This window comes from Alternaria conjuncta, assembly GCF_024043145.1.
Source record: "Alternaria conjuncta strain BMP 0040 chromosome Unknown scaffold_4, whole genome shotgun sequence".
NCBI classification, from domain to species: Eukaryota; Fungi; Ascomycota; class Dothideomycetes; order Pleosporales; family Pleosporaceae; genus Alternaria; species Alternaria conjuncta.
The window spans coordinates 2,148,355-2,174,231 of NW_026250093.1; the positions used below are offsets into that span (position 1 = coordinate 2,148,355).

The 25,877-nt window shown below is 51.6% G+C and overlaps 9 protein-coding genes across 9 annotated transcripts; 5 read left to right on the top strand and 4 right to left on the bottom strand.

Annotated features, from left to right (window-relative positions):
- Positions 1-517: 517 nt before the first annotated feature.
- On the top strand, positions 518-2,504 carry J4E85_003583 (uncharacterized protein; the record flags this gene model as incomplete). Its single annotated transcript, XM_051467850.1, has 4 exons — positions 518-1,954; positions 2,002-2,167; positions 2,219-2,335; positions 2,392-2,504. 4 exons carry the CDS (start codon positions 518-520, stop codon positions 2,502-2,504), a joined length of 1,833 nt encoding a protein of 610 aa, XP_051329009.1.
- Positions 2,505-6,201: 3,697 nt separating this feature from the next.
- Positions 6,202-8,152, bottom strand: J4E85_003584 (uncharacterized protein; the record flags this gene model as incomplete). The annotated part of the gene is made up of 2 exons (XM_051467851.1): positions 6,202-7,439; positions 7,486-8,152. The coding sequence occupies 2 exons, from the start codon at positions 8,150-8,152 to the stop codon at positions 6,202-6,204; spliced, it is 1,905 nt and encodes a 634-aa protein (XP_051329010.1).
- Positions 8,153-8,965: 813 nt separating this feature from the next.
- Positions 8,966-10,449, top strand: J4E85_003585 (uncharacterized protein; the record flags this gene model as incomplete). The annotated part of the gene is made up of 2 exons (XM_051467852.1): positions 8,966-9,811; positions 9,865-10,449. 2 exons carry the CDS (start codon positions 8,966-8,968, stop codon positions 10,447-10,449), a joined length of 1,431 nt encoding a protein of 476 aa, XP_051329011.1.
- A 707-nt stretch (positions 10,450-11,156) lies between these two features.
- J4E85_003586 (uncharacterized protein) lies at positions 11,157-12,011 on the bottom strand (the record flags this gene model as incomplete). Its single annotated transcript, XM_051467853.1, has 2 exons — positions 11,157-11,774; positions 11,829-12,011. The coding sequence occupies 2 exons, from the start codon at positions 12,009-12,011 to the stop codon at positions 11,157-11,159; spliced, it is 801 nt and encodes a 266-aa protein (XP_051329012.1).
- Positions 12,012-12,768: 757 nt separating this feature from the next.
- J4E85_003587 (uncharacterized protein) lies at positions 12,769-14,881 on the bottom strand (the record flags this gene model as incomplete). Its single annotated transcript, XM_051467854.1, has 2 exons — positions 12,769-13,336; positions 13,398-14,881. The coding sequence occupies 2 exons, from the start codon at positions 14,879-14,881 to the stop codon at positions 12,769-12,771; spliced, it is 2,052 nt and encodes a 683-aa protein (XP_051329013.1).
- A 459-nt stretch (positions 14,882-15,340) lies between these two features.
- J4E85_003588 (uncharacterized protein) lies at positions 15,341-16,536 on the bottom strand (the record flags this gene model as incomplete). The annotated part of the gene is made up of 3 exons (XM_051467855.1): positions 15,341-15,513; positions 15,551-16,400; positions 16,453-16,536. The coding sequence occupies 3 exons, from the start codon at positions 16,534-16,536 to the stop codon at positions 15,341-15,343; spliced, it is 1,107 nt and encodes a 368-aa protein (XP_051329014.1).
- A 2,480-nt stretch (positions 16,537-19,016) lies between these two features.
- On the top strand, positions 19,017-19,785 carry J4E85_003589 (uncharacterized protein; the record flags this gene model as incomplete). Its single annotated transcript, XM_051467856.1, has 2 exons — positions 19,017-19,214; positions 19,282-19,785. 2 exons carry the CDS (start codon positions 19,017-19,019, stop codon positions 19,783-19,785), a joined length of 702 nt encoding a protein of 233 aa, XP_051329015.1.
- A 3,288-nt stretch (positions 19,786-23,073) lies between these two features.
- Positions 23,074-24,327, top strand: J4E85_003590 (uncharacterized protein; the record flags this gene model as incomplete). The annotated part of the gene is made up of 1 exon (XM_051467857.1): positions 23,074-24,327. The coding sequence occupies one exon, from the start codon at positions 23,074-23,076 to the stop codon at positions 24,325-24,327; it is 1,254 nt and encodes a 417-aa protein (XP_051329016.1).
- A 144-nt stretch (positions 24,328-24,471) lies between these two features.
- On the top strand, positions 24,472-25,827 carry J4E85_003591 (uncharacterized protein; the record flags this gene model as incomplete). Its single annotated transcript, XM_051467858.1, has 1 exon — positions 24,472-25,827. One exon carries the CDS (start codon positions 24,472-24,474, stop codon positions 25,825-25,827), a length of 1,356 nt encoding a protein of 451 aa, XP_051329017.1.
- Positions 25,828-25,877: the final 50 nt, after the last annotated feature.

Consider the following 25,877-nt stretch of genomic DNA (forward strand, 5'->3'; position numbering starts at 1 on the left):
CTTGTTCCTGTAGGTGGGTGTCTTGATGTATTCTTTACATGGGGTCTTGTCCGAGCCGAGGCTTCCTGGGGCCGCGTGTAAAGCGCCGCAGCAGCACAACTCATCCCATCTCCATCTGGCAAGCAATGCGAATACCATTGCTGTAGACAACCTTGGAATACTGTCTTCACATGATTGTCGTACATTCACCGCTCGAAGTTTGGGAGAACCTTACTCCGGCCCCTTCCCCGGATTCGCTGCACTGATGATACGCTAGTGAGCGGGTCGATGTTCATCCCCGCATCATGTCCGATGCGCCCTCGGGGTTTTATTCGGCAGGTATAACTTCGCGGAATGCTGTCATCTCGCGATGTAGATTTCACTGCTACTGTATCGTTGACCGTCGCTTTGGAGAGTAGCATCACCGCGATCATCGCATATAATCGCCTTTCATCTCATCTTTACCGTCTACGGGTTCACCCATTAGTGCGCCAAACTCCAGCAATTCGATAACGAATCGATATACTACGTTGACGCGATGCCAAAAACGGATGTTCTCATATCCGGTTCCGGTTCAGCTGGTGTCTTCGCAGCAACTTGGCTAGCAATCTACAATATCCCATTTACGATTCTGGAGCGACGTCCTGGTCCACTAAAGATCGGCCAAGCAGATGGCGTCCAGGTGCGCACAGTAGAGATCTACGAGTCATTTGGTCTATCGGAAGATTTGTTGCGCGAGGCATATCATATCTTGGAGGTGTGCTTCTGGGGTGTCGATGAAGATGGCAATGGCAATGAGCAGGGCGGCATCAAGAGGAAGAGTAGATCTATTGATACGGAGAAGGGTCTGAGCCATTTGCCACATGTGATCCTGAATCAAGCGCGCATGAATGGACTCATGCTGGGGAAGATGGAGACCATCTTGAAAGAGCAAGGAAGATGGAAGGAAGGCACGAGCAACGGTATCGAGTACGGCTGGACGGTCAAGAGCGTGGAAATAGACGAAAAGAGAAAGAACGACCCGAACGCGCATTGCGTCAAAGTGACCGCTGAGAAAGATGGCAAAGAAGATGTTTGGGAAGCGAAGTACGTCTTAGGCTGCGACGGCGCGCACTCCACCATTCGCAAAGCCCTCGACATTCGCATGCTCGGCGATTCTTCCGATACCGTTTGGGGCGTCATGGATATCTACCCACTTACGACCTTCCCCGACATCCGCCGCAAATGCACCATACACAGCACCGCCGGCAACTTGATCATAATCCCACGCGAAGGTGGCCAACTAGTCCGTTTCTACATCCAGCTTCCCGTCGGCACGCAGCCCAAGACAGTGAAACTGGCCGACTTGCAAGACCAGACTCGCAGGATCTTTGCGCCGTACACCATGGACTTTGCGGACGTCTTCTGGTGGAGTGCATACAGTATTGGTCAGCGCCTGGCCGAAGTGTTCCATGCGCATAACCGCGTCTTTTTGACGGGCGATGCGTGTCACACGCACTCGCCGAAGGCAGGCCAGGGGATGAATGTGTCGCTTCAAGACGGCTACAATATCGGTTGGAAGCTTGGCTCCGTTCTTTCCGGTCTATCCCCTCCTTCCCTACTATCGACATACGTCACCGAGCGCAGCAGGACGGCCGCTGATCTGATCGCCTTTGACAAAGAGCTTGCCAAGATGATCAGCAGGAAAGACCGGTATGAAGGCGAGTTTGCGGACTACTTTAGGAAGAGTGGGCGGTATATGGCGGGGTTCACAGCGAGGTACGAAGATACTGTGATTACCAAGGGCATGGACAGGGAGAAGAGTGCGGCGACGGCGGTCACAGTGGGCACGCGTTTTCCAAGTGCGCAGGTTATACGGTTTTGCGACTGTAAGGCTGTGCAGTTGATGAGTGTGCTGAGGAGTGATGGAAGGTGGCGCGTTGTGGTGTTTGGGGGTGATGTCAACCAAGCGCAGCATCATGAGCGACTGGCCAAGGTATGCGCGCCCAGCTCCCATAGTCTTCGTATTCTAACACCGTTAAGCTGGCAAAAGCCCTCGAAGCAATCGCAAGCCGATACACGCCGGCGGGGAAACACATCGACAGCTCCATCGAGACGCTCCTTGTGTTGAGCAGCAAGTTCCCGGAAACGGAGCAAGAAAGCATACCCGACTACTTCTGGCCAAAGAGCGGGAAGTGGAACATACGCGGTATGCGGCCCCCTCATATTTCGTCCATCGTCACGCTGACCAATGCGACAGATCTCCACAAGACGTTCATCGACGATGACCACTACAACTCAGGTCATGGACACGCGTACGAGAAGTACGGTGTGAGCCCCGACGTGGGCGCAGTCGTCATCGTGAGACCTGATCAATGTAAGCAATCGACGCGCGATCATTGACACTGCAAAAGAAATACTGACAACATGTAGATGTATCCAAAGTGACGAGCCTTGATGACTTCGATGGTGTTGCGGACTTCTTTGCGGGATGTTTGATTGAGCAGGCGCCCACGCCGATTGCGGGCGCAAGCGCGAAGTTGTGATGCATGTGATGGCTGTCAACTCCTCCGGCACCGGCTGCGGAGTCAGAATCCTTGGGAGGGGGCGAGGCTAGCGAGTATAAATACCACCTCTCATGTCCTCCAACTTCTCTTCCATATTCTCACCTTTCATTTATCAAAAATATCGAGACAACACGACTATGTCCGGATTTCCTGGTTCTTTCCAAAATTCATTCCCTCGAGATCTATGGAGCTGTCTCGATCGTTCCAAAGTTCGGCTACTCCCATGATATGTCTCCCGGCAGCTCGCCTTTCTTCCATCATTTCAAAATCGCCACGGGCGATTCCATGACTTCTGCTCTCTGACAACGTTCAAAACTCCGCATTCATCGAATATATGTCGCTTTTGCCAAAAAAAAAAAAAAAGAATGCAGGCGGTATGTGGGAAAAGTGCAAGATCGCTGGGTACACATGTCCGTCTTTTTCGGATCTCTTGTACCATTCTTGAGAACATCATGTAGTCTTCAGTGCTCGACCAAAGTCCAAAATCATCAATCGGCAGCCATATGAGATATTTGCTCTTATGCAGATCAAAAAGACATTTCGAGGCTGGGATGAGTCCTGTGGGCGGAAGATTGCTGCACTATTTGTCAAAAATTAGCAAGATTGGATCCATGTGTTCTCTCGGTTCTCTGCCTTGTCCATGAGCTGTACTCGTCGCTCCACTCTAACGCCAGTGGTATTCTGACAATATAAATATCTCGCAGATGGAAGGTAAAGCTTCCATAACTTCACTTTTCACCTTACCTTACCAAAACAACAGATGGCAAGCTCTATGTTCTATTCTGCCGCCCAAACTTCAAAACTGCCGAATTACCGTTGGATGTCTCCCTGGAGGATCAGTTTTCCGAACGCTTCATTTTTCTAATAAATCGTCATTGGCGATTGATGGAGCTCGTCGTCAAAAGTCCGTACTCGACAGATGCATGAGATCTTGAGCGAAATTACATCACCGCAGTCGCATGAGTGCAGAAGTCAAAGAGCCCATCGCGTTTCAAAGTCTTTGATACAAATGTAATGTAGCTGTTGGACTTCGTCATAATCACGACTCTAGACACCAGGTGTTATCTTGTATACGCTTAGGGGCCTTCAAAATCTACGAATATGACATGAAAGTTCAATGTGTACTTTTTCCTATGGATATTCTAAAAAGTTGGTATGCGCAAACTCATGTGCAAGGCTTGCTTGCATGTCACCTAAGTGCTTTGGGCATGTCTCTTGACCCATATTATTAACCATTGCCTTGATCACGAAGACACATCTCCTTCGCTCAGTGGGACTGCTGCGCTCTTCTTCCAAAACCGTCTTGCAACATGATGATCTTGACAGCACACAAGGCCTTCAAAACAGCATTGTGCCAAGATACATGATCAAGTCCATCGCTTAGAGCGTTAAAGTGACCATGATATGAACCGCATCGCTCATCGACTACTCCAAACCCATTGGATGGAGCAAAACACCGCGATTTCACTACATTCAACACCTCTCCTCTTCCTACTCCAAGTAGAAAACGAAAAGCGGCCTTTACCTCCGCGGCCTCGTCCTATAATCCACACCCACCCTCTTCATACTCAAAGCAGCAACCCCATCTTCGGCCTTTCTCTCCGCTGCAATCCTCCTACTTTCCACACCTACCGCATGCAGCATTTATTGAAACCGCTAGGCGTCCCGTCGACCACAATTATGTTGTAGGCCATAGTATATTGGCTGGCATTGAGTACCGCTGCAGTCTATGCTTGGTATGGTGGTGTGCGAAAAGCGATAGTCGGATTTAAGGGTCCTTGGCGTCGTGGGGATGTGCTGCGGCGAACTGGGCCGCGTGCCAATCAACTATCAATCACAAGTCGAGAGACAAGGGTTTTGGATGTCGCTACCGAAACAAGTGGGTAAGTTGGATCGGATTTGAGCGTGTTACACGCGGTTTTTGTCATCGGTATTGATGAATGCCATGCTTGCACGCGAGCGCGGACGCCCGTTCCGGTGACATGGGCAACATTCCTGCAACGGTGGATCGATGCGGCACGATTTTCTGGAGAGTCTTGGTGGCTGGAACTCGAGACGAGACTCGACCGACCTTCCGTTATCTTCAGTAGCAGACGAGGGTCCGTAAGGCTGGTGTGAATGGTGCAGGTCAGTGCGCCTGGCCGCGCTTGCATCATGGGCGCGTCATTTTGCCGTCACGACTTACTTTGTGCCTTTCGCGACTTTGACGAGTGTTGGTGTCTTTTCGGACTTGGGTAATTACGAGGCATCTGCCACTACGAAACATGTTCGCGACTACTCCATGATTTTACCCAAGGCTCTTTTGATTGAGCTCTGGCGCCAGTGGCCCCATCGAACGATCGCCATGCCTGGAAGCGAAAATGAGCAAAATTGCAATATTCATCCCTCCATTTACAAAAAGTGATCTTTTGGGCGTCATGTTCTCTTGACAGCATCACTGGTGATGGTGGGCGGCAGCTTCAGACCGTAGATGTGGTTTCCGGCCAGGACCACTTGCGCCCCACCACAGACACTCATATAAAGTCAGACCTTTCGCATATTCCCTTCCAGTCTCTTCATCACCACTTCTTCTCTCCACAAAACCAAAACTGGAATGAGAAAGTTTTATGTGTTCTGCGCTCTGCGCCTTTCTTCCAAAAAAAAAAGGGTTATCGACCAGCTTGCATGAGACCTCTCGCAATGCCAAAGACACCCCCATTCACTACAAATGGTTCTCCGCAAATACTGTACATATAGTCCTCACGACAGTACATGCAACCCAGAAAAGACATGGTTGAGTCTCTGATGTCGATTCAATATCCAAAAGTCGTCACAAACACCTTCCATACTTTTCCCTCTACTCGTGGAATCTTTCTTACTATCAAAAACCCCAGAATCCACACGATGTCTCTTCATATGGCTACAAAACTAAACACAGTCGTAGACATGGCGTCTTCTCGGGCTTCCGCCAGTTCAAAAGAAGCTCACTTTTACCCAAAACATGTACATCAGTCACCATGACTGCAACACCGGTACTCGGCGGACTACCCAGAAGCTTGGGCCACTGCGGTCTGTATAAATTGTCCGTCCACGCGGTACTCTTTCTCTACAACAATACCACCTATTTTCTCAAAGAACAAAAAACGCAAACGCGGCCTTCATGATGGCTGCGCTCTCCTGTTAGCGAAAAATAAAAACATAGAAGCCTACAAATATGGAACTTGCGCTTTCCCAGATTGAAACCTGACCGTTCTTCCACATGATGAGGAGGCTTTCTTGACTTCAAAAAGGACGGTAAAACGACTCATGCGGGCGCACCAGCATCTTGGTTGAGGGATGTCAAAAGAAGCATTTCGACATTTGCATGAGAGCAAAGGGATTGAGTAGCGGCTCTCAAACTTCGAAAGCGCCAGGGGCAAACATCATGTCTTTGGGATATCATGTCTTTGGGTTACCATGTCTCTGGGATAAGCTTAAATCAATACACAACATCTAAAATGAAAAGACACGATAGTGATGTAAGAGATTCATAATCGAAAGCAATGGCGCTCTTCTCGCTTATGCTGCTTTCCGAGGTTCCATCCAGAATCGACATATCAAGGTCAAAATTCTTCCATAGCCTTGATATGTCGATTCTGGTTGAAAAAGCTGAAAGCACCATGATATGCCAGCACCGTGTATTACGTTCTACCACAATCTACAGCACACCCCTCTCCACAAACCTAACCGGCAACTCCACACTCCTCGCCCTGAGATACTCACAAACATTCTTGCCCAACGTATCATACGTACTACAAGCATCATACCCACGATCCAAATGATCATGCAACAAAAAGTGCACCGCCTTTACATTCCGCATTTCAAAGCGATCGATCGGTTTGCCCTTGTATTCCTCTGGCCCTAGCAATTCTTTGATTTTATCGATGGTGAGGAAGCTCCGTAACCACTCCCATTCATCGGTGTGGCGGACGAAGAAACCGACGTTGGCGTCTGAGCACTTGTCGCCGGAGCGACCGAGGACGATGGAGCCGAGGGGCAGGCGGATGGTGGGACCGAAGTGGGAGAGTGGGATGGGTGATGTAGTTTCGTAGGAGGGTTGTTGACGGGGATACTCGCGAAATTCGGGTGCGAGGGGCATGCCGATCACTTTCTTGCCATCTGCGAAGCCATTCGTGGCTTCACCGTCCCAGATACAATGTACACGCTGTTTAACGGCTGACTGCGGAAGAAGCGAGGGATGGTACTCGTAGTATGGTTTTCCCTCTGCTTGCCGCACGTCGTTACCCAGTGACGCGCCCGGACACGACATGAGGAAGTTTACCATGGAGATGCGAAAGAAGCCTTTGGGGTTGCGCATGTTGAGTAGCTCTCTGTCTCGAGACTGGGCAAAGACGCGGAAGTCGACCGTGGCGACGTCTTGGTTGCGAGCGTCGATGACGGAGGACCCGTTTTGCATGAATTTCAGGACGTCGAACTTCTTGATCAGCTCTGGGCCCAATTCGTACCGGATTTGCTCTTCGATCCATTGGCACTTTTCTTCCATGTGCAGGCCGACGAGATAGATGTGGTATTCGGCTTGCCAGCCCGCGAAGCCTGTGATGCCGACTTTGGTTGTTGGGGGTGGTGGGAGGCCTTTGATGCCGGAGACTTTGACTTGGTCCTCGCCGATCTGTTCGATTCTGATGTCGGTCAGGTCTGCGGTGACGTCGCAGTTGTAGTATAGTGGGCCTTGGATCTCGTAGAGAAGTTGAGATGTTACCGAGTTGACTGTCATACAGCCACCAGTATTCTTCTCCTTGTACATCACCCCCTCGCCTTTGTTGTCGATTGCGCAGATCGGAAAGCCCATGTTGATATGCTTACCTTGGGCTAGGAGACTCCGAAAGTCGGAGCAGTAACCGCCAGATACATATGCGGCACATTCGAGAAGATGGCCTGCGAATATTAGTACAACGTACACATGTGATTGTAAACGACCTACCAATGACTAGAGAGCCAGCCAATTCATCGAATTGATCACTCGTCCATTCGTGCCACCATGCAGCGGCACCAATGATGGGCGAAGCATCCGAGACACGACCAGCGATGACAATGTCAGCCCCTTCCGTCAGTGCTCTGGCAATACCCAAACCACCAAGATAGCATTGAGCGCAAACAGGCTCTAGACCCCACTCAGACACCGATTTATCATGCATCAAACTCTTGAACCCCTCGCCTTTAGCCAACATACTCTTGACAGTACCCGTAACATCATCACCCTCAATCCAAGCGACCTTCAGTGGGTACCCAGCTTCCTTGCACGTCTTATCTACAAGCTGAGCCAGCAGCTCCGTGTCTGATGCACCAGCATTGACACAGACTTTGATACCGCGGGTAGCTATATCCTGAATCGCAGGGGTGAAGCAATCCATAAAGTTCTCAGCGAACATGGCATAGTTGAGCTTCTCGTCGAATGAGCGAGCTTGCAGCATTTGCTCCTTGTTCCTGAGCTTTCCGGTGCCATGCATGGTCATGGTCATTTCGGAGAGCCAGTCCCCTACTATGACATCGACGTCGTCTTTGGCGAGGGATGCGATGGCTCGAACACGGTCGGAGAAGCCGCCTGAGGCACCGCCCACGCGTACGGGTCGGCGGACTGCGGGAGCCATCTTGAAATCGTATCAAGGAGTTGGTCGGTATGATGAGGATGGCGGGTAGAAGGCGCTGAGCGAGCCAAAGATCGACTGGAAGCCATGCTGAGATGTATGACTGCACCATCGGGACAGCTTTCCCTCATGCACCTGCATTCTGTGTAGGAAGTCGAACGGCTGTTCATATCCGTAGGATGCTGCGGAATACGCGTTGACAACTAGGATAGACATGTACCCCACTCGGGCGAGCCGCTGGGACTAAACCATCAGTAGCTAAGGTCCGACCCACTGACTCCGCTCTGGAGTCTAAGGATCATTTTCGAGTTGCCGAACATACGCGAGATGGTTAACTCATGTCGCGCGTGTGCGCGTTCCTGGGCGGGTTGTGGGTTGAGGACTGTCGGGGTACCTCACAGGAAGAAACCTAACAGGTCTGCAGCCTACGTGCAATCAAAAACAGGCGAAATAGAGGACCTAAAGCCGATGTAGGCTTCAGAATGTTGAAGTTTACTATTTCCCGAATGTGGTGGGGGAGTGTTGCGGTGATCAAGCAAGCATGCCCAGGTGGCCAGCGTGAGAGTAGCGGCAAGACCCGCGTCACCGATCGTGAAACTCATATCGATATACCCATTGGAAGTAAGCGCTCAGAAATAATGCCATCGCTGATAATATCACGGGAATCGCGTCGTCGCACACATCTCGTAATCCCTTGGAACGCAGCTGGCGCCGCTGTGCCACACCACGTGCCTTCTGATTCGGACCGAGACTAAAACACACACCATCCCCTAACCATCGCGCATCCCCGCATCTCCACACCTGGGATCAACTTTAATGTCGCAGTCACGGGGGCGCGCTAGAGCGCCCGATGGCCTCCCCATCCACGCCCCCTCCTCCAGCAACGATAACCACGATAACGCACCCCTACCTTCCTACCTCGCCAGGCATATCCAGCTCGGCTTCTCCACCGACGATGTCGCTGCGCTCATCACCGCCATCGACTCGAGCCAAGACCGATCGCCCTCCTCTGCGAACAGGACGCTAGCGCACCTCCCCGCAGAACTGCTCCTCCAGATCCTCGAACATGTTCCTGTGGACTATATTCTCGACTGGCGTTTAGTCTGCCGTGGCTTTCGCGATGCGATCGACGGACGGGTCCTATACCGCTGTCTGCAGAGGACGGAGCTGGTGGGGTATATGGGTGCGAGAGATTTTGGACTCATGGTGGACTTGGACGACGAACAGTATGAGTCGGTCCATTTACTCGAAGCAGGGTTTTCGCACGTCGAGTGGGACACTGCGTCAGACCCGGAGACAAATCGACCCGCGTGGAGCGCGACGCACGCCGTTTTTGAGATCGCAGAGGAGTGGTATGACGCGTTCAGGCGAGTAGGCGGTGCGGAAGCGAATGATGGCCATACGCTTGACGACGCGGACTCAGACTGGTATAGTGTCTTGGTCCGACTGCAGTTGCGCCGCAGGGAAGAATATTTCGGGACGTTGCGCTGGTGCATCCGGCTCGACCACGCGGTCCTAGATCTGGATCTCCCGTGTGAATGGCGGCGAATGCACTTCGACGTCGATGTCACCCTGCGCACGGGATCGATACGGGTTGCGTGGAAAGATATGCTCGTCCGCTTCCTCAAGACGGAGCGACAATACCGGTTACTACTAGAACAAGTACATCTGCCCCCAAAACAGCTCGTATGAACATACTGACAACCACGACCCAGAAAACCGCCTCCCCCTACACCTTCTCCCACCACGAAGACTGCCTCCGCTCCGTCCGCCGCACCCACCTCATGCGCTCCCTCACCGACAGTAAAGACGACAGCCGCATCCTCTGGCACATGCGCCTCCTCCCACCCCTCTGGGCCAGCGCCCCATCCCCCAAACACACACCCCTCAGCCTAACCCCCACCGAAAACGACGCCATAACCACACTGCTCCTCCTCCGCCGCGCCGCCTCCCTCACCTCCTCCCAACTCACCTACCTCCACACCCTCCACACCTCCTACCAAACCATGGAATCCGCCCTCCGCAACCTAGACGAAACATACTCTGAATTCAAATCCTACATGAACATGCCTGGCTTCCAGACGAATATCTTGCTGCCGGCTGTGATTCGCAATGCGAAGAATATACCGAGGAATCCTGTGGCGTGGAGTGATGAGCTGAGGAGTAAGATTGAGGGGATGGTGGAGAAGTGGCGGGGGCAGAGGGAGGTGGTGGAGAAGGTGAGGGGGTTGTTGGAGAGTAGTAATGTGGCGATGGCTGTGCCGGATGATAGCTTTGATGAGCTGGGGAGTGATTTTTGAAATAGTGGCAGATGGGGTGGGATGTAATGGCAGGATTGAGATGTGGGATGGAATGGGTCTGCGGGCGGGCTGGCGTGGTGGATGATTTATCTTCTTTCGATGCGAGAATGATCTTCGGTGGACTAGATATACTTCTAATATTTTGCCTGTTGTTTGAACAGTGTTTCGAGGTGCCCAGCTGGTGGTGATTACTACCAACCGTGTAGGATGCCAAGCCATAAAGCCATGTACACCTTTCGATGATCTTTTAGTACACTCAGTGTATTACCAAAGTGATGTGTATATGACAACACCTCGGTTACACTACACATCCGTTTAAAGATCTACAGTCACACGACATCACAATCAACCAGCAATCTGAAGACAAAATGTTCCAAAGTATTATGATTAAGGCCTGGAATCTATCCCAAGCTCGGTATGCCGAATGCGTAATGTGTATATCTCAAAACACCATGCGCTGCATCAAACCATAATAAACAAAAAATGCGCCAAAGCTAGCTCATCGAATCATTGCGCTCGCAAGCTATCAACATGAAGAGTAACAACAAGCGCCGGCGACATGCTCGCTAATGCAGGGAAGACATGCGGTGGAAGTAATGCAATGCGAGGCGAGGCGGTGGACATGCAGGGGCAATGTGAAGCCTGCCATACCATGCGCGGGAATAAGAAGAAGTTTCTCGAAGTAACGCGGTGGTGTAATGCCATGCTCAGAGAATGAGAGCAGCGCCGAGGAAGACCATGGACGCGCCGACCATGGCGAAAGGAGCCATGGAGATGGACGAAGCGGCACCGTCGGCAGGGGGAGCGGCGGCGTCACCAGTCTCGCTGGCTTCGGCACCCTCAGAGCCAGTGGCAGTCGCGCTGTTGGAGAAGGGTGTGGCAGAGGAGAAAGCAGAGCCGGTTGACATGGAGTGCATGCTCCTGCTCTCGCTGGTGAGGCCGCTGGTCTCGCTGGCGGAGATGATGCTAGTAGATCCGGACAGGGCACTCGAGGTGGTGCTGCTCATCGACATGCTCATGTCGCTGCTCATGCTTGAGGCAGTCTCGTCGAAGAGAGCCTGGATGCGGATCTCGTGGCACTGGTCGCCAATCCACGAGTCGTACAGGTTGCCGAAAGCACCGCTCATGCAGCGCCACCAGCGGGTGCTGCCTCCTATGGCGAGCGAGTCGTTGCCGCACACTGAGAAGCCGCCTGTGTAGATTGCGCCTGCCTGGGGAGGGCCATCGAACTGGAACTGTTGGTTGGCGACGATGGAGCCGGTGCGGCCGTATTGGTCGTGGAGGATACCGTCTTCGAGAGTGCAGAGGAGGTCGCCGTCAGATGCCTGGTGATGGTGTTAGTATGAAGTTACGAGTAAGAGGTCAAGGCAGCGGCATACCTCTTGAGCAGTTTCGCGCCTCCTGAGACTGGGGTTCTCGAGTGTGCCAATTCGGAAGGGCGTCGTGACAGTCGTCTTGCAGCCCTCGGGCGCAGAGGCATCGGGAGCAATGCCCTCCTCGACGGCCTGGGCGAGGCCAGTGGCCGCGAGGAAAAGCGGAGCGAAGATGGTGGAAGTGCGCATGGTGACGGTCGAGGATCCCTGACAAGCTAAGACCCACAGTATGGGAGAATATGTCGTATCGTATTACTCGTGATAGTAAGAAGAGTGCGGGATAGAAGATACTCGTGATATGGGCTTGCAGCGTCAAAGTCGTGAAGAATAGCAGAAGAGCGGCGATGGGAGGGTGCAAGATAAGAGGCTGGACGCGAGGCCGGCCAGAATTATTTGTTGGTGCAACCCTCGCGCGACTTCCACACAAAGCAAGGCCCAAGGCGCAACAAGCAAGGTGTACCTGCAGATCGACGCTCAATCGGGCAAGGCCCAACGCGTGGACGTCAATGCGTAGATTGCATGTTTATCGTTGAGATCATAACCGCTTGCCGAGATGAAACATGGCCGACCATGCACCCTATAGGGATGACGCCCGTAGAACTCCTGGGGAACAATACGAGCCTCAGGGCTGTCCACGTAGGGCATGGTGAAGACACAGGAAAGCGCATCGTGTGCGTGCGACAGCGCCTTCTACACCCACACCGCCACCGGCACCAAGGCAGGTACCCGCGCCGACGTTGGAACTTGCGCCTGTCAATGCCTGCCCACTAATTTGCTAGCCCTCTGGGCACTCGAGGACAAGATCTGGGCAAACATCGCCATCGGCATTCAATTCCGTCGCACCATGGCCAGCGCAGCGTTTACGGTTACACGGCATTGCCGTCATCGCATTGTGTTTGCCCATTCTACACGAAACTGCCTTCCCCATAACCTCGCGCCTGCAAACCTACCATTTCCAGGCTGCCATGCCATTCAACTGCCGCTCTGCCTGCATCTTGTGCATGCTCACCGTCATGTCCTGTGGCGTCATACCTGCCCCAGTCTGCGTGGGTCCCGAGGTAGGTGCGGTAGAGTGCGTGTGCGCCGGAAGAACATCGGGGTCGACTGCCATCGCAGCCTTCGTCTCCTCACACACGCGCCCGATCGCAAATGTCTGGATTTCTGCAGCTCTGGCCTGCAGTGCTGGCATTTCTGTTTTGTCCCGCTTGTTGAGGTCGGGGTGGTTCAGCACCCCCGGCTTATATGTGTCTGCGCACAGTGCCATCAAATCACCGATATCTTCTGGCGCGTGCATCATCTCAAGAAAGAAGAATTTGTACCATCCCGCCCGGTTCAGAGCCGGCATGTACGTTGTGTATGTTGTCATCGGCGTTGGCACATCAGCGATTACTTTTGCATCCTGCCCATGCGAATGTTGATTAAAGTTCCAGTTTGGTGTCAGGTTGGATTGGCAGGGCACCATGATGTGGGGGACACCCTCGAGACTCCACAGCTTTGCAAAAGCGCTATAGGACCTGTAGGAAAAAAGATCTAACTTCACATTAGTCTTGCATCATCTGTCGGCAATTCAGACACTCACGACACGCGTCTTCGGTCAATTTCACCCAGCTTCCGATCATCTTTGGTGCTTCTAGAAGGCCCGTGTTCTTTGGCTCAAACTTCCGGTCCAGAGCGTCGAAAAGCAAATCGGCCAGAATGTAGAACTCGCGTGTTGGAACTTCAGTGATCGCATCTGCAAACCTCCACGGATCAGCCAGTGGAATCGTGCTGACACTAAACGACCGCCGAGGAATGGTAAAGCCAGGCGATGGCGATCCAGTCGGAGATAGCGAAGGGTGGAAAGCTTGATATTGCGAGCTTGAGACCGATGTTTCTTGTTCCTTCGGCTTCGATTCTGCAATAGTCAAATTTCCAAGATCTGCAGGAAGCTCTGCAATGAACTCGTGTGGCGCAGCATATTGTGTCTGATGCGGTGCAGGCGTTGACGACTGACTTGACTGTGCAGGCTTGTTTGACGGCACTTGAGGTGCCGTAGTCATTGGCGGTGTAGGTGGAGGGCTGACGGAGTGCGCAGGCATCTGCGACTGTCCTTGGCCATATGCACCACCTGGAGACGGGCTATTCCACTGTTGCTGTGGATGAGGTGGTGGACTTGCCGCAGTGGTGTTCTGCTGTGTAGAATATGTAGGGGAACCCGACTGCTGCCCGGTAGCCTGTTCCCATTGTGGCTGCATGGCTTGGGCGGGTATTCCCGGAGACATACTTGAAGTGTGGGGTGGTGGTGTATGTTGAGCGACATGCGAGCCTCCCACTACTCCCATCTGCTGTCCGGTATACTGGCCAGATTCCTGTGTCGGTTGTGGGACAGGCGCCTGAGGCTGACCCGGCGGCGCCTGATTTTGCCCATTGTATCCATGTGTCTGTGTATGCTCCGCTATCCCTCCGCCTTGACCGTATTGCCATGAATTATGTCCCGTGGTAGTGAGCGGCGACTGCGGCGTATGAGACTGTGTATTGGGCGCTTGAGTCGTCTGCTGTGGGAAGTAGTTGGTCTGCCCCGAGTGGCCGGAAGCGGGTGTAGAGTAGCTGGGTTGCTGATACGGAGACGGCTGCGAAGGTGGGTAGGCATTCTGCACTTGAGGTGGGGGTTGTTGCTGCGGTGGTGCCCATTGCTGCTGTTGCGGCTGAGGACTGAAAGCCTGACCCTGAGGTTGCTGGTATGGTTGATTCTGGCTCTGTTGCCCAAAGTGAGTCTGGTAACTCTGATAGCTCTGCAGATGCTGCGGTGGGCCTCCCGAAGGCTTGTTCCCTAGCTTTGAGCTTATAGTCTTGCCCAGCTTGTTCAACATTGGCTTTCCTGTTGTCACCGCCTGCTCAAGCCGCTGATTCATCATCTGGCCAAACGTGCCTCCTCCCTTCTGAGACTGATATTGTGCTCCATAGTTCGTGGCATTGGGCTGATAGCTCGAGGGCTGCTGGGCGCCTTGCGATTGCGCTGGAGAGCCTTGGGATGGGGGAACGTAGACCCCTGGGGACGGCATCGAGTTGTACTGCGACATGGCCTATATCGTGATATCAGTGAACTCTAGAGCGAGCATAAGACGCTCTCTTGTCGTTACAGAGGCACCACACTGCAGCGCACAAAGCTCGTTACCGCAGATGGGCATCAGCCGCACCGTATACGGCGCTTGGCAACAAGCCATTGAGTCTAGGGTTAGCGAAGACATTGTCGTTAGCATGGTGATCGAGATATGTGGGCGGTTATGAAGGCATGAACTAATGCGTCTACCAAAGTCATGATAGAGGTAGTGGGGTGTTTGGTGTTCACCAGACGCGTAGATTACTTTTGCGGAAGTGACGGCATGCTGGACCCTGCAAGCTGCCCAGGACCGAGGTGGAGCTGCGAACCCAAATGGTCACGCTTCGATACGCCAATTGCAAAACACCACTCAAGCTTTACAACCATAACACACTCATAGCATTACTGGATATCTTCGATCTATATGAACACGACAACTTCAGTGTATGGCAGAATCCACGCGACTCATACCTCCAACTTCCACTAGAATCTTGACATGGTTCTCCTTGTCGTTGATCAGGGCTTTGATCCCGCCTTCTACCAGATCCTCCAGACTAATCTTGCTGGTAATCATCTTCATGGGTTTTAGAGTGCCTAAAGACAAATCAGCATCTGAAGGAAGTAAGGTTTCGCACACCGCACAACTTACCAGCAGCTAGATGTTCGATGACGGCCTCGAGGTCCTTTCTTTGGTAGCCCAAAACGGCTGTGTACTGCGCCTCCCGGAACACGAGCATGTTCGGGTTGAACGGAACCTCCTTCTCCCAGATCGCGACGTTGACGACCGTGCCTCGAGCGCGCACCGCCGTGCAAGCCGTTGTGAGACTTGCGGGAACGCCAGCGCAGTCGAAAACCACATCCGGTCCATCCTTCCCACTCAGAGCCTTGCTCATCTTCGCAACATCATATGTCTTGGGGCAGAGAACATGGTGCGCGCCGAATTCTCTCGCGAAGCGCTGCCGCGCGCCCGACACCTCGCTCACGATGATCTTCTTCGTGCCCAGTGCCTTGAGACATTGGACGATTGCCAGCCCGATCGGTCCACCGCCTAGGACCATGACGACGGAATCGGGTGTCAGTGGAGCAGCTGAGATAGCATGCCACGCAACAGCCAGTGGCTCCACCAGCGCGCCGACGTCGAGCGGCACGTTGGTGGGCAAGTTCAATACTGCGCCTTCAGGCACAACGACTGAATCGCTCAAACCACCACCTCCTCCCGAGAGCCCGATGAAGCCACCGTTTTCGCATACGTTTTCTGAGCCCGCCTTGCACGCCTCGCATTTCCCACAATATATCGTCGGCTGAACAACGACATTCTGGCCCACCGTAAAGCTCGAGTTATCCGAGCCCACTTCAGTCACAGTCCCTGAGAACTCATGCCCCAATGTAATAGGGATCGTTTCGTTCGTACACGGGTGCGGTGTCGTCGGCGCGAAGTTGGGCCCTCCGAGGTATTCATGGAGATCTGTACCACAGATGCCTACGAAGGCCGGTGCGACCTACTCACTGTCAGTCATCGCGCAAGCCGCTTCTAAAGAACCAAACACATACCCTGACTTGTCCCGCCCCGCACTTCTGCTCATCCACATCCTCAATCCTGATGTCCTCTTTCCCGTAGTATCTTGCTGCGCGCATGGTGAATGTAGAAGCCCGGTCTTGATCACCCCAGTTCGGTAGTCCCATAACTCAGATTCCTCTCGATCAACGACCGTATTTACGAATGCGCTTTCAATAGCAGATGACATGACACGATCTGCACCTCCGCTTCTTGCCAACTCTAAAAAAGGAGCGACCTCGGTTCCGCTTCTCGGAACGTATGCGCACAGCCCCCAGGTGTACATGTGATCTAGAAGAGGGTACCCACTGTTGCCGCCGTGCCGCCCTACATATCTATGTATGTCGCGGGTTCTGGACGAATGACCAAGCCCGGATTGCGGGCATCGTGAGGCGACGCGGCTCGCACAAGAGGGCCGCGTCCGCTTGCACGCTTGGGTATCATCGGGAGCGGGGCTGGCATAGTCACGATATCAGGAGGTGTCTCCGTGAGTCCCGTATACCCGGCTGCCAGTGGTGCCATGCGAATGGGTTCGGTGGAGTTGGTGCGAGGCTAGGTTTGCGGGGGCGGGGAAATTGTGGAATGACTAACTTTGGTAACCCGGATGCTGGGCTCTTGCTTTGTTGATCCGACTTGGCTCTTGTGCTCCTTCCGTTCGTGGAACAACAGCTTCAGACCTTTCGTAGAAACTCCAGACAGCTCTAAATGCTCAGTATGCACATTATCAGTTTCCTCGTATCCCATCGGCCTGCAGAGCTTTCCGGATAGTGTAATTTGGCTACACCTTGTATGCGCAATCGCGCTTGATCGCGCAGAGTGTCGCGCGTTCATTCCCTCTCCTCATTGCTTTCGCAGCGAAAATACGAGCGAGGAACGAGCGTAGTATTTGAGCGGAAGAATGCTTACCAATCAGTTTTGTAGTAGCATAAGACAAGCCTAATGTTACGCTACGGAAGACATTAGGGCATGCCTATAGGCTTATTAATTACTAGTCTACTAATCTAATTTTTTTTATTATCTTTAAACTTTAAATAAAATATATCTTACTTATATTTTAAACTTTTTTTAGCTTTAGCTTTTAATATTAATAAAAAAGTTATTATTACTAGTAGTAGTAGTTTAAATAAAAACTCTTTTATAAAGTTATTTAAAAGTATTATATTTACTTTATATAAAAAATTTAATATTAGTACTAAAACTTATATTACTATAAATAAAATTAGCTATTACTATAAAGTAAATAGTTACTTATAAGTTATTTATATTAAAGTAATTATAAATAGCTATAAAAAGTATAATAAAGTTAGTAAACTTCTACTTAATATAGAAGTTACTAATAAGCTAAATAGTATATATTAAGTAACTAAAGTATACTTATAATATTAAGCTTACTTATTAAAAAGTAAAAGTAAAAATAGTTACTATTTTAGAGTACGTAAATAAAAATAAGTATAAAAAAATTAATATATAAGTATAAAGATTTTATAATTTTATCTTTTTTAAGTATTAGTAGTATATAACTATAATAGTAAACTTTAGTTATTAAGTTAAGATTTTTCTAAGTTTTTATAGTTAAGAAATACTAAAGCCTAAGGCTTACTTTAGACACGTAATAGCATAAAATAAGAGCAAAGCACACCTTTCTATTAGAGGATTAAAGCTCTGCTCTTATTGGCCGAATCTGAAAATCACCTTTTTATGTAAGCAGGTTCGAGTCACGTGACGAACTTCAAAATATCCAAAATAATAGACATCTCGCTCTTTTTTGCAAAAGCGATTTCATCGCTAATCGCTTGCGGTCACTCACCCAAGTAATAATCCTAGGATTACTTGCTTGCATAGTTGTGAGCAATTGTGTGGGTTGGAATCACGTAAGGGGAGAGCGGTTGTTAGGATATATAGGAGATAGATCGTATATATTGGCCTAACAAAGCAGCTGCGCACACGAACGTGATTGTAAGCATTCTTCGCGAAAGCAAACATCAGGCGTGCTTCACGTCTGTACTAATCTACGTTTTACCGTACACAAGCAACAACCTAGACAGATGATTGCAGACTACATGAGTATTGAAACAGGTCTCTACAAAGTTCTCAAGCGACGCAGACTTCTAGGTCGCTTACTTTTGTCATCCTTTCGAAACGGCATGGTACAAAGTTGTTGCCTATTGTAGGGCCCCGCATAGCCACCCGATGCTCAGCCTCACCAGCGCCCGTCAACATTTCATTCTGCAAGGTCATTCAAAAGAACAATATTCTTAACTCATCATCACAAAATTCTGTTAGGCTAGAGATGCGACCGTTCACTTATATCCATGAATCTGTCCTATACGCTTGGAACGACAGCGCCCGCCTGCGTCGCTGGGTAAAGCGCTTCACATGCCCATGTCTGGGCTATTGTTACTGCACTCGCTCAGCCGGGCTTCGCGACTGCACTGGGCGGAATCGGAGAAGAAAACAAGAAGAGCGCGTCCGGGTCATGAGCGAGGTAAAGCAGGCGCGGCGAGAGCGGGCCGTGGCAAACCGAAAGCGAAGTGTATCTGTGGACGGGAAGCACACCAAGATGCTGTTTACGAGACGGAAGAAAACCGTGGAGCAATTGCAGAGCAATCTCTTTGGTAGATTACCAGCAGAGTTGAGAGTGATGATCTATGAGTTGGTTCTGTGCGAACGGAATATGATTGTTGTGGATTCAGAGGCAAAGGCAGACACTAATGGCAGGAAGGAAGTGTTCGAGTTCAAGGCTGAACTTGGATGCTCAGTAAGCATATTGCGTGCCTGTAAAAGAATGTTAGTATACCCCCACACTTACATCTACACCCGCTGAGTTTTTTCCCACCAGTTACCGCGAAGCCATTGGCGTACTCTACTCAGGCAATACTTTCAGCTTCAAAACCTACCGTGGCTTCGTCATGTTCACCCGCTCCATTCCACCACCGCGTTTAGCCAACCTCACGCACATAACCATCGCCCAAAGCACAATGACGGTTGACGGCCCAACCGATTATGAGACCGAGGAGGAACGATATCGCCGTAACTATACATACGACGACTTCTTCACAATCATCACTTCTTTGACGAGGCTGAAGGTTCTGGTCATGAGCTACGAGGTCTTATCTGCCGGTGGCGATCCGTATTGGCTACAAAGCGAGCTTGCGTTATTGGACGAGATGGGACGAAGGAATGATATGGGTGGCGTGGAGGTTTGGTATGAGATTGTTGGATCAATGGAGGGGCTAGAGAGGTTCCGGGAACGGGAATACGATCGTAGGACGTGGTGTCTGGAGGGCTGGACGAGGTGGGAAGTTGGCGAGAGGTGTAGTCTACGGTGATGTGATAAACGTGCTGCATGCTTTGATAGTTTGCCGTGGAGGTAATCGCTGCGAGTTGCGGTGGTGCACTTGAGATCTGCGATACTGCGAATACCTTCACGGTAGCTGTCGGGTTCACCCAACATGCCTGGCTAGAGCTATGTATATACCAGATGACACCACTTCCCCCGAATAGCACCACTAGTGACCAGGCAAAGATTGAGCATATGCCAAGCACGATCTGGAGGAAGATAGGCTGTGTGTTCACCGTCAAGGATATGGGAGCCTGACGAAGTCACGACAGGGGACGGGCCCCACCAACTGCGCCGCCTCCTTCGCAAGATCAAACAAGGCCACCCACAACACATATCTTCAGCCAACAACCCCCGATCTCAACATACACAACATTCAGACAACACGATGCCAATTCTTGAGCCCATCAAAGATGCCATAATATACACATGGCACACCAGTTCCATCCTGCGCCTCTGCTGCAAACTCGTCACTTGCCCTCTCTGTGGTCTGTGTTATTGGCTCAGATCCATCGAACCCCACACCTGTGTTAAACGTCCCCCCGGCCGTCCATCTACAGCACAGCAAAGGCGATATGACGCCTTGGCTAAAATCGAACATCGGAGACGCGTGCGTGCTTTGGAGAAGAGAAAGCGCAGTGTTTCCGTTGACAGGACCCGGGGGGTATGGAGGAAGCATGCGGAATATCAATCGCAAAGTTTGTTCTTTACCAAGTTGCCTGCGGAGTTGAGACTGCAGATCTATGCGATTGTGCTTTCTGAGCAGGAGGAAGTAGGGTTGAGGTTTAATCGCGAGGAACCTTGGAATCTTTGGAGGATAAAGGCGGTGTCGGGCTGCAACGTGGAGATGCTGAGAACTTGCAAGAAAATGTCTGTTTCTTCCTCGCTTTCGGGCAGTCTCGTTGAAAAGAAGATTTACAAAAGGTACAGGTACCGCGAGGCCATTCCGGTGCTCTACTCTGATAACACGTTCAAATTCGACAATGCCAAGAGGCTGTCTATTTTCACGTCGACAGTCCTTCCGCAACGCCTCGCTCGGATCCGAAATATCGTTATCGATGATACATTCTCTTCGTCTTGGTTCAGCGGCGTTGGCAGTTTCGATCACTGTGAGGGCCTGTATGCCTCGCTTGGGGGTTTCGCAGATCTCAGAGAAGTGGTACTAAGGTACCGTATACGCGAGAATGCGTACAGGATGACTCCCCACCCGAGGGACTTTGCTCTGCTTGAAAGACTAGAGAAAGAGGAGAGACCAAGAAGGTTTGAGATGTTTTACGAGATGTTAGATGTTCACCCTGGGCCGAAGATTGAAGGTATGTTGTTTGATCGGTGGGTTGTTGGTGAGAGAAAGAGTATACGCGGTATGGACTCAAATGAAGGCGTGGAATGAAAGCTTTTGCAAGCATCAGGAAGGACGAGGAAATAAAGACATGCTGGGAATGTGTATTTAGACGAGTATAACCTTTCTCTTCTGCTCAGGTTTGATGTTTGACGTGTCCAGTACATGTCCGTAAGTCTTATCGGCTGTCTGCCCGATGCCTATTCGCTCGTAGCAGGTCTCCGCAAAGCGGTGCGACTCAACGACCAGCAGGAAGTAAGTAATGGGAGTGCTGCTGCAGGTTGTGTCCACTCTCTGCGACATAATCACAGCCATACATTGGGTAATGCAGCTTTCTGGGATGCGATCGTGGTAGCCTGTACCGACGCAGATACCACGCTCGTCAAAGATATCAACCACCATGCGAAGATAAGGGTCGCTATATGGCGCGCTTCCGTCTGAGCACGAGCGGCATACGACGTCGAGGCAATAGGCCTCCAGCATCAGAACGCCATCTCCAGGCTCGAGCGCGAAAGACAGAGAAGAAGTCGCAGTGTAGGCGGTGCGAACTACAGGGGTTCTCGCCAAAACAGGCATCGACCCGCACGTGCCGTCCGTCGACCCCATCCATCCCGAGGTCGTGACTTCACTCACGCTGCGTGACTAGGCGCTACGGCTACATATAATTCTGGATGTAATAACGGTACGTGTGATCAGGCGACAGACCAGGCAGGGTGGAAGTGACTTGAACACAGTGGTGGAGTAGCCGGATCTGCCAAACGTGAGTCCATGAGTCGCTGCCTGTGTGCTTCTTGCGTCCAACGATTTACCAAAGGACGACCGGCGTCCAGCGAGGCCGTGATACATCAGCCCATTCGTAGCTAAAACCCATAAATGATTTTGGGTTACGCGCCTGAGGTTTTCCGAAAGGTTTTCGTTGTGCAGTTTCGCAGGCGTCTTCTGGGTAGCGCTTCCTCTCACACTGCGAACCTTTTGGGCTCCGTATTCGAGATCTTCTTCGCTGAGATGGTCAAGCGAAGCGGAGGTTCAACTTTCGATCTTAGGGTCTATCCCGCTATTGGACGAATGAAATCTCTCTCCAAGGCACAATCCGTAGTGTGAAGAAACCAGCGGTCGCGCTAATCTAGGTGTGCTTAGGCTTCTGCCCATGTGCGGAGTTCCGGCAGCTATCGAAGCCACCACTGGCGCAAATCCAGTCGGAAGCCAGGCAGATGGCTTTTGAAACTCCTTTTGAACGACGCTTGGCTGGAACAACCTGTCGCGTCTGCCGAAATGCAAAGAGAGGGCCCCTGGGCAGTTGTGGCTGAAAAACAACGGGCGGCAAGATAGTCCCGAGCGCACCTGGGCAGATGGGATGCATGTGCTAGCCACGTTCGGCTAGGCTATATCTCGAACAGAGATCTGGCCACATCGAAGTTTGATTGAAGCTTGACAAGCGAGCAATGCATGTCAGAATGCACCACATACATCCCTCATCTATGCTAGACTCTGTTTTCGCTGGCTACTTAAATGCGCCTTTCGCATCGATGCACCCGGCAGTTGCTGCGGAAGGTTTTCATGATGGTGCTCAGCTCGCTGCGTTCAGTGTCGGCGCTCCGGGGCAGCATCTATATGGCAATGCGAGGCCGTCGCCTGCATACTCGCAACACACCTGCAGCTACATGCTCATCAGTTGTGCGTCCCGCTTTGCTATGGAGCGGCATGTCCCAGCGAACAGTGTAAGGGTCCATGGGCTCGATGGTCTAGACCTTAGACAGGGCAGTTGCATGGCCTACGCGGTCTAGATTCCCACCAGACGTCTGGCTTGCCACTCCTGGAGCCGTTTACTCCGGGACGGGAATCAACAATGAAATGTGGCTGGGATCTGTACTGGCGCAGCAGCCCGCAACTCCGTACCATAACATCTCTCTCTTGGGTCGTCACGCTATCGGCATTGTTATGGCGGTAGAGCTTGAGCAGTCTCACCTCTCTTTTCTCACGAACTCGACTGGCGATCCAACCATTGATGCCGATTTGCAATACATTCGGGACTTGGACTGGGCCAAAACCGCCGTCGGACTCATTTCATCGTGGCCTCGCGAGCTGTTGTTGCTCATTCACATCGCCATGATCTCCCCTCAACCGCAGCTTTTCCTACTTGGCTCCGATTCGACCGTCCTTTACAACACAGCGTACGGCCGACTGCTGTACGACCATCATCCGCAGTACCAAGGACGACCTATAAGCCTAAACACAGCTTTGGTACAGCAACTGCCCTTGGTCGATGGACTTGGCGAGTGCCTAAGAGTAAAGTCGGGTCTTAATGGCGGGCAAAAAATACCCTTCTTTTTCTCCAGAAATGGACGGCTCGAGGAAGTGTTCTTGTCCATTACAACAACGGGTCTACCGCCGTCCCTGGGCGGATCCCATGCCACAACCTACAACGTCACGCGAGATATGCTGGAGTCTCGTCGTGAGCATTCTTTGGACGAATTTCGCAGTTCCTGCGAGACTGCCTTGGATCTGGATACGCTGTGGCCCTCGATCTTGAAAGGCATATCCAATGGAGACGGAGACATATCATTTGCCGCGTTGTACCGCGTAGAGACGACTGAAGAACAAGACAAAGAGACCGCTTCTTCTGAGGAACAGGCTCGGTCACCAACCTTCGTTCTCTCTGGTACTGTTGGCTCCTTCCCGACCACGCCTCCTCCAACGCTCGAGCCAATCATGGATCAAGGATGGGTTGACGCCTTTTACAGGAGTGTCAATACTCGTACACCGGTACTCCTCCAGGCTGAGAACGGTACACTCCCCCAGGAAATGTGTGAGGCTTCTACGAGTCGATGCTATGGCGATGTGTGCCATCAGGCTGTCATCTTGCCAAGTGTTTCGAACCGCACTGCCAATGTTCATGCTGCCTTAATCGTCGGTCTGGCACCTCGTACACCTTACGATCGCGCCTATCAAGCATGGATCAAGACGCTCCATCGTGACTTCTCCCACGAGGTGATTTCGATGGCAAATGCTGAAGCTAGGAGCCGTACTGAGAGGATCCGCAAAGAACGCATTGCTAGAGAAGAGGATGTTTCCACCAAGGAAGAAGCTCTGAAACAACAAGAGCTTGCGCGCGTAGCAGCTTTGGAGCAGCTTCATCTTAGCGAATCGCGGCTGCAACAAGCCGTAGAAGCCAAAAGGCAACAAGAGAAGTGAGTCTCCACGTACACATGGTATGCTTTAATTTACTAACAGGGTGAAGCTTCGTTGATATGGTGAGCCATGAAGTACGCTTTGGGAGCCATACAGGTTGTTGCATAGCCTAACATGCCGTAGATTCGGAACCCCCTTAGTGCTGTCATGCATTGCGCGGATTCAATAGCTCACTCGCTCTCCGAAGTGAAGCTTCTTCTTAACCAGTGCGAGAACCGGGGTACACCCGACAACGACAGCTCCCGCACCGCCGACGACTTACGCAATCTCAACAGCAGCATGGGCGATGCTGTCGACACGATCATGGCATGCACTATGCATCAGAAACGCATCATAGACGATATTCTTTCGCTCTCCAAACTGGACTCGAATTTGCTTGAGATCTGTCCAACGGTGTTCCAAGTCAAGAGCTTCTTGGGTCAGGTCGAGAATACTTTCAAGACCGAGGCTGAGCAAGCTGGTGTCCAGCTTGTAGCTGTAGCCGATCCTTCATTGACCGAACTCGGCGTTGACTGGATCGATGCTGATCCGGGTAGAGTGACACAGGTGTTATTCAACATGGTCGCCAATGCGATCAAATTCACCAAAGATAGATCCGACGAAAGAGCTGTTACCGTTCGTATTGGAGTAGCGTCATGGCCACCTACTGCTATCTTCGACGGTCTCGTCAAAGCAGTGCAAAAGACTGGATCAATAGACCAATCCGAACAAGAGGAAGGGTCCATTTTTTTGTGGTTCAAAGTGGAAGACACAGGGTGCGGAATGGATGAAGCGACCAAAGCGCGCGTCTTCAGCCAGTTCACTCAGACTATGCCAAAGACATACAGTAAATACGGTGGTTCCGGACTGGGTTTATCCATCAGCAAGAAACTGGTGGCCTTGATGGGTGGCGAGATTGGCTTCCAGTCTCAGCAACATATCGGATCTACGTTTGCTTTCTACACTAAAGCATCGAGGGCTCTACCACCAAGGCCGTCTCTATCTACCAGGAGCTCTGAAAAGTCGATCACATCCGAAGGATCGACCTCGTTGCTGCCTCACGCTATGGGCACCGCTGCGGATGCACCGCCAACAGTCCAGTCTAGCATCCTGCTTGTGGAGGACAACATGGTCAACCAACGGGTGCTCAAGAAACAACTACAACTCCAGGGGTATATCGTTTACACAGCCGATAACGGGCAGGAAGCTTTCGACTTCATTCAGACCACGCAACACTGGAAAGGCTCGACTTCATCGCAACCACGTGTCAACGAGCCACGTATCGACGTCATCCTCATGGACATTGAAATGCCCATTGTCAATGGGCTTGAGTGCGCAAGTATGATTCGCGCCGCGCAGGAAGACGGGTCAATCGATAAGCACCTTCATATCATCGCTGTCACCGCGAATGCAAGACCCGAGCAACTGAAGCGCGCGAGAGAGACTGGAATGGATGACGCGGTTCCGAAGCCGTTCCGAGTGAGAGAACTGGCAGCTGTTATCGAGCGATTGAGAGATGAGTGATCCAATGCCAGAGGATGCTTCACCGTGCAGCGGTGATCGACGCGCCTTCC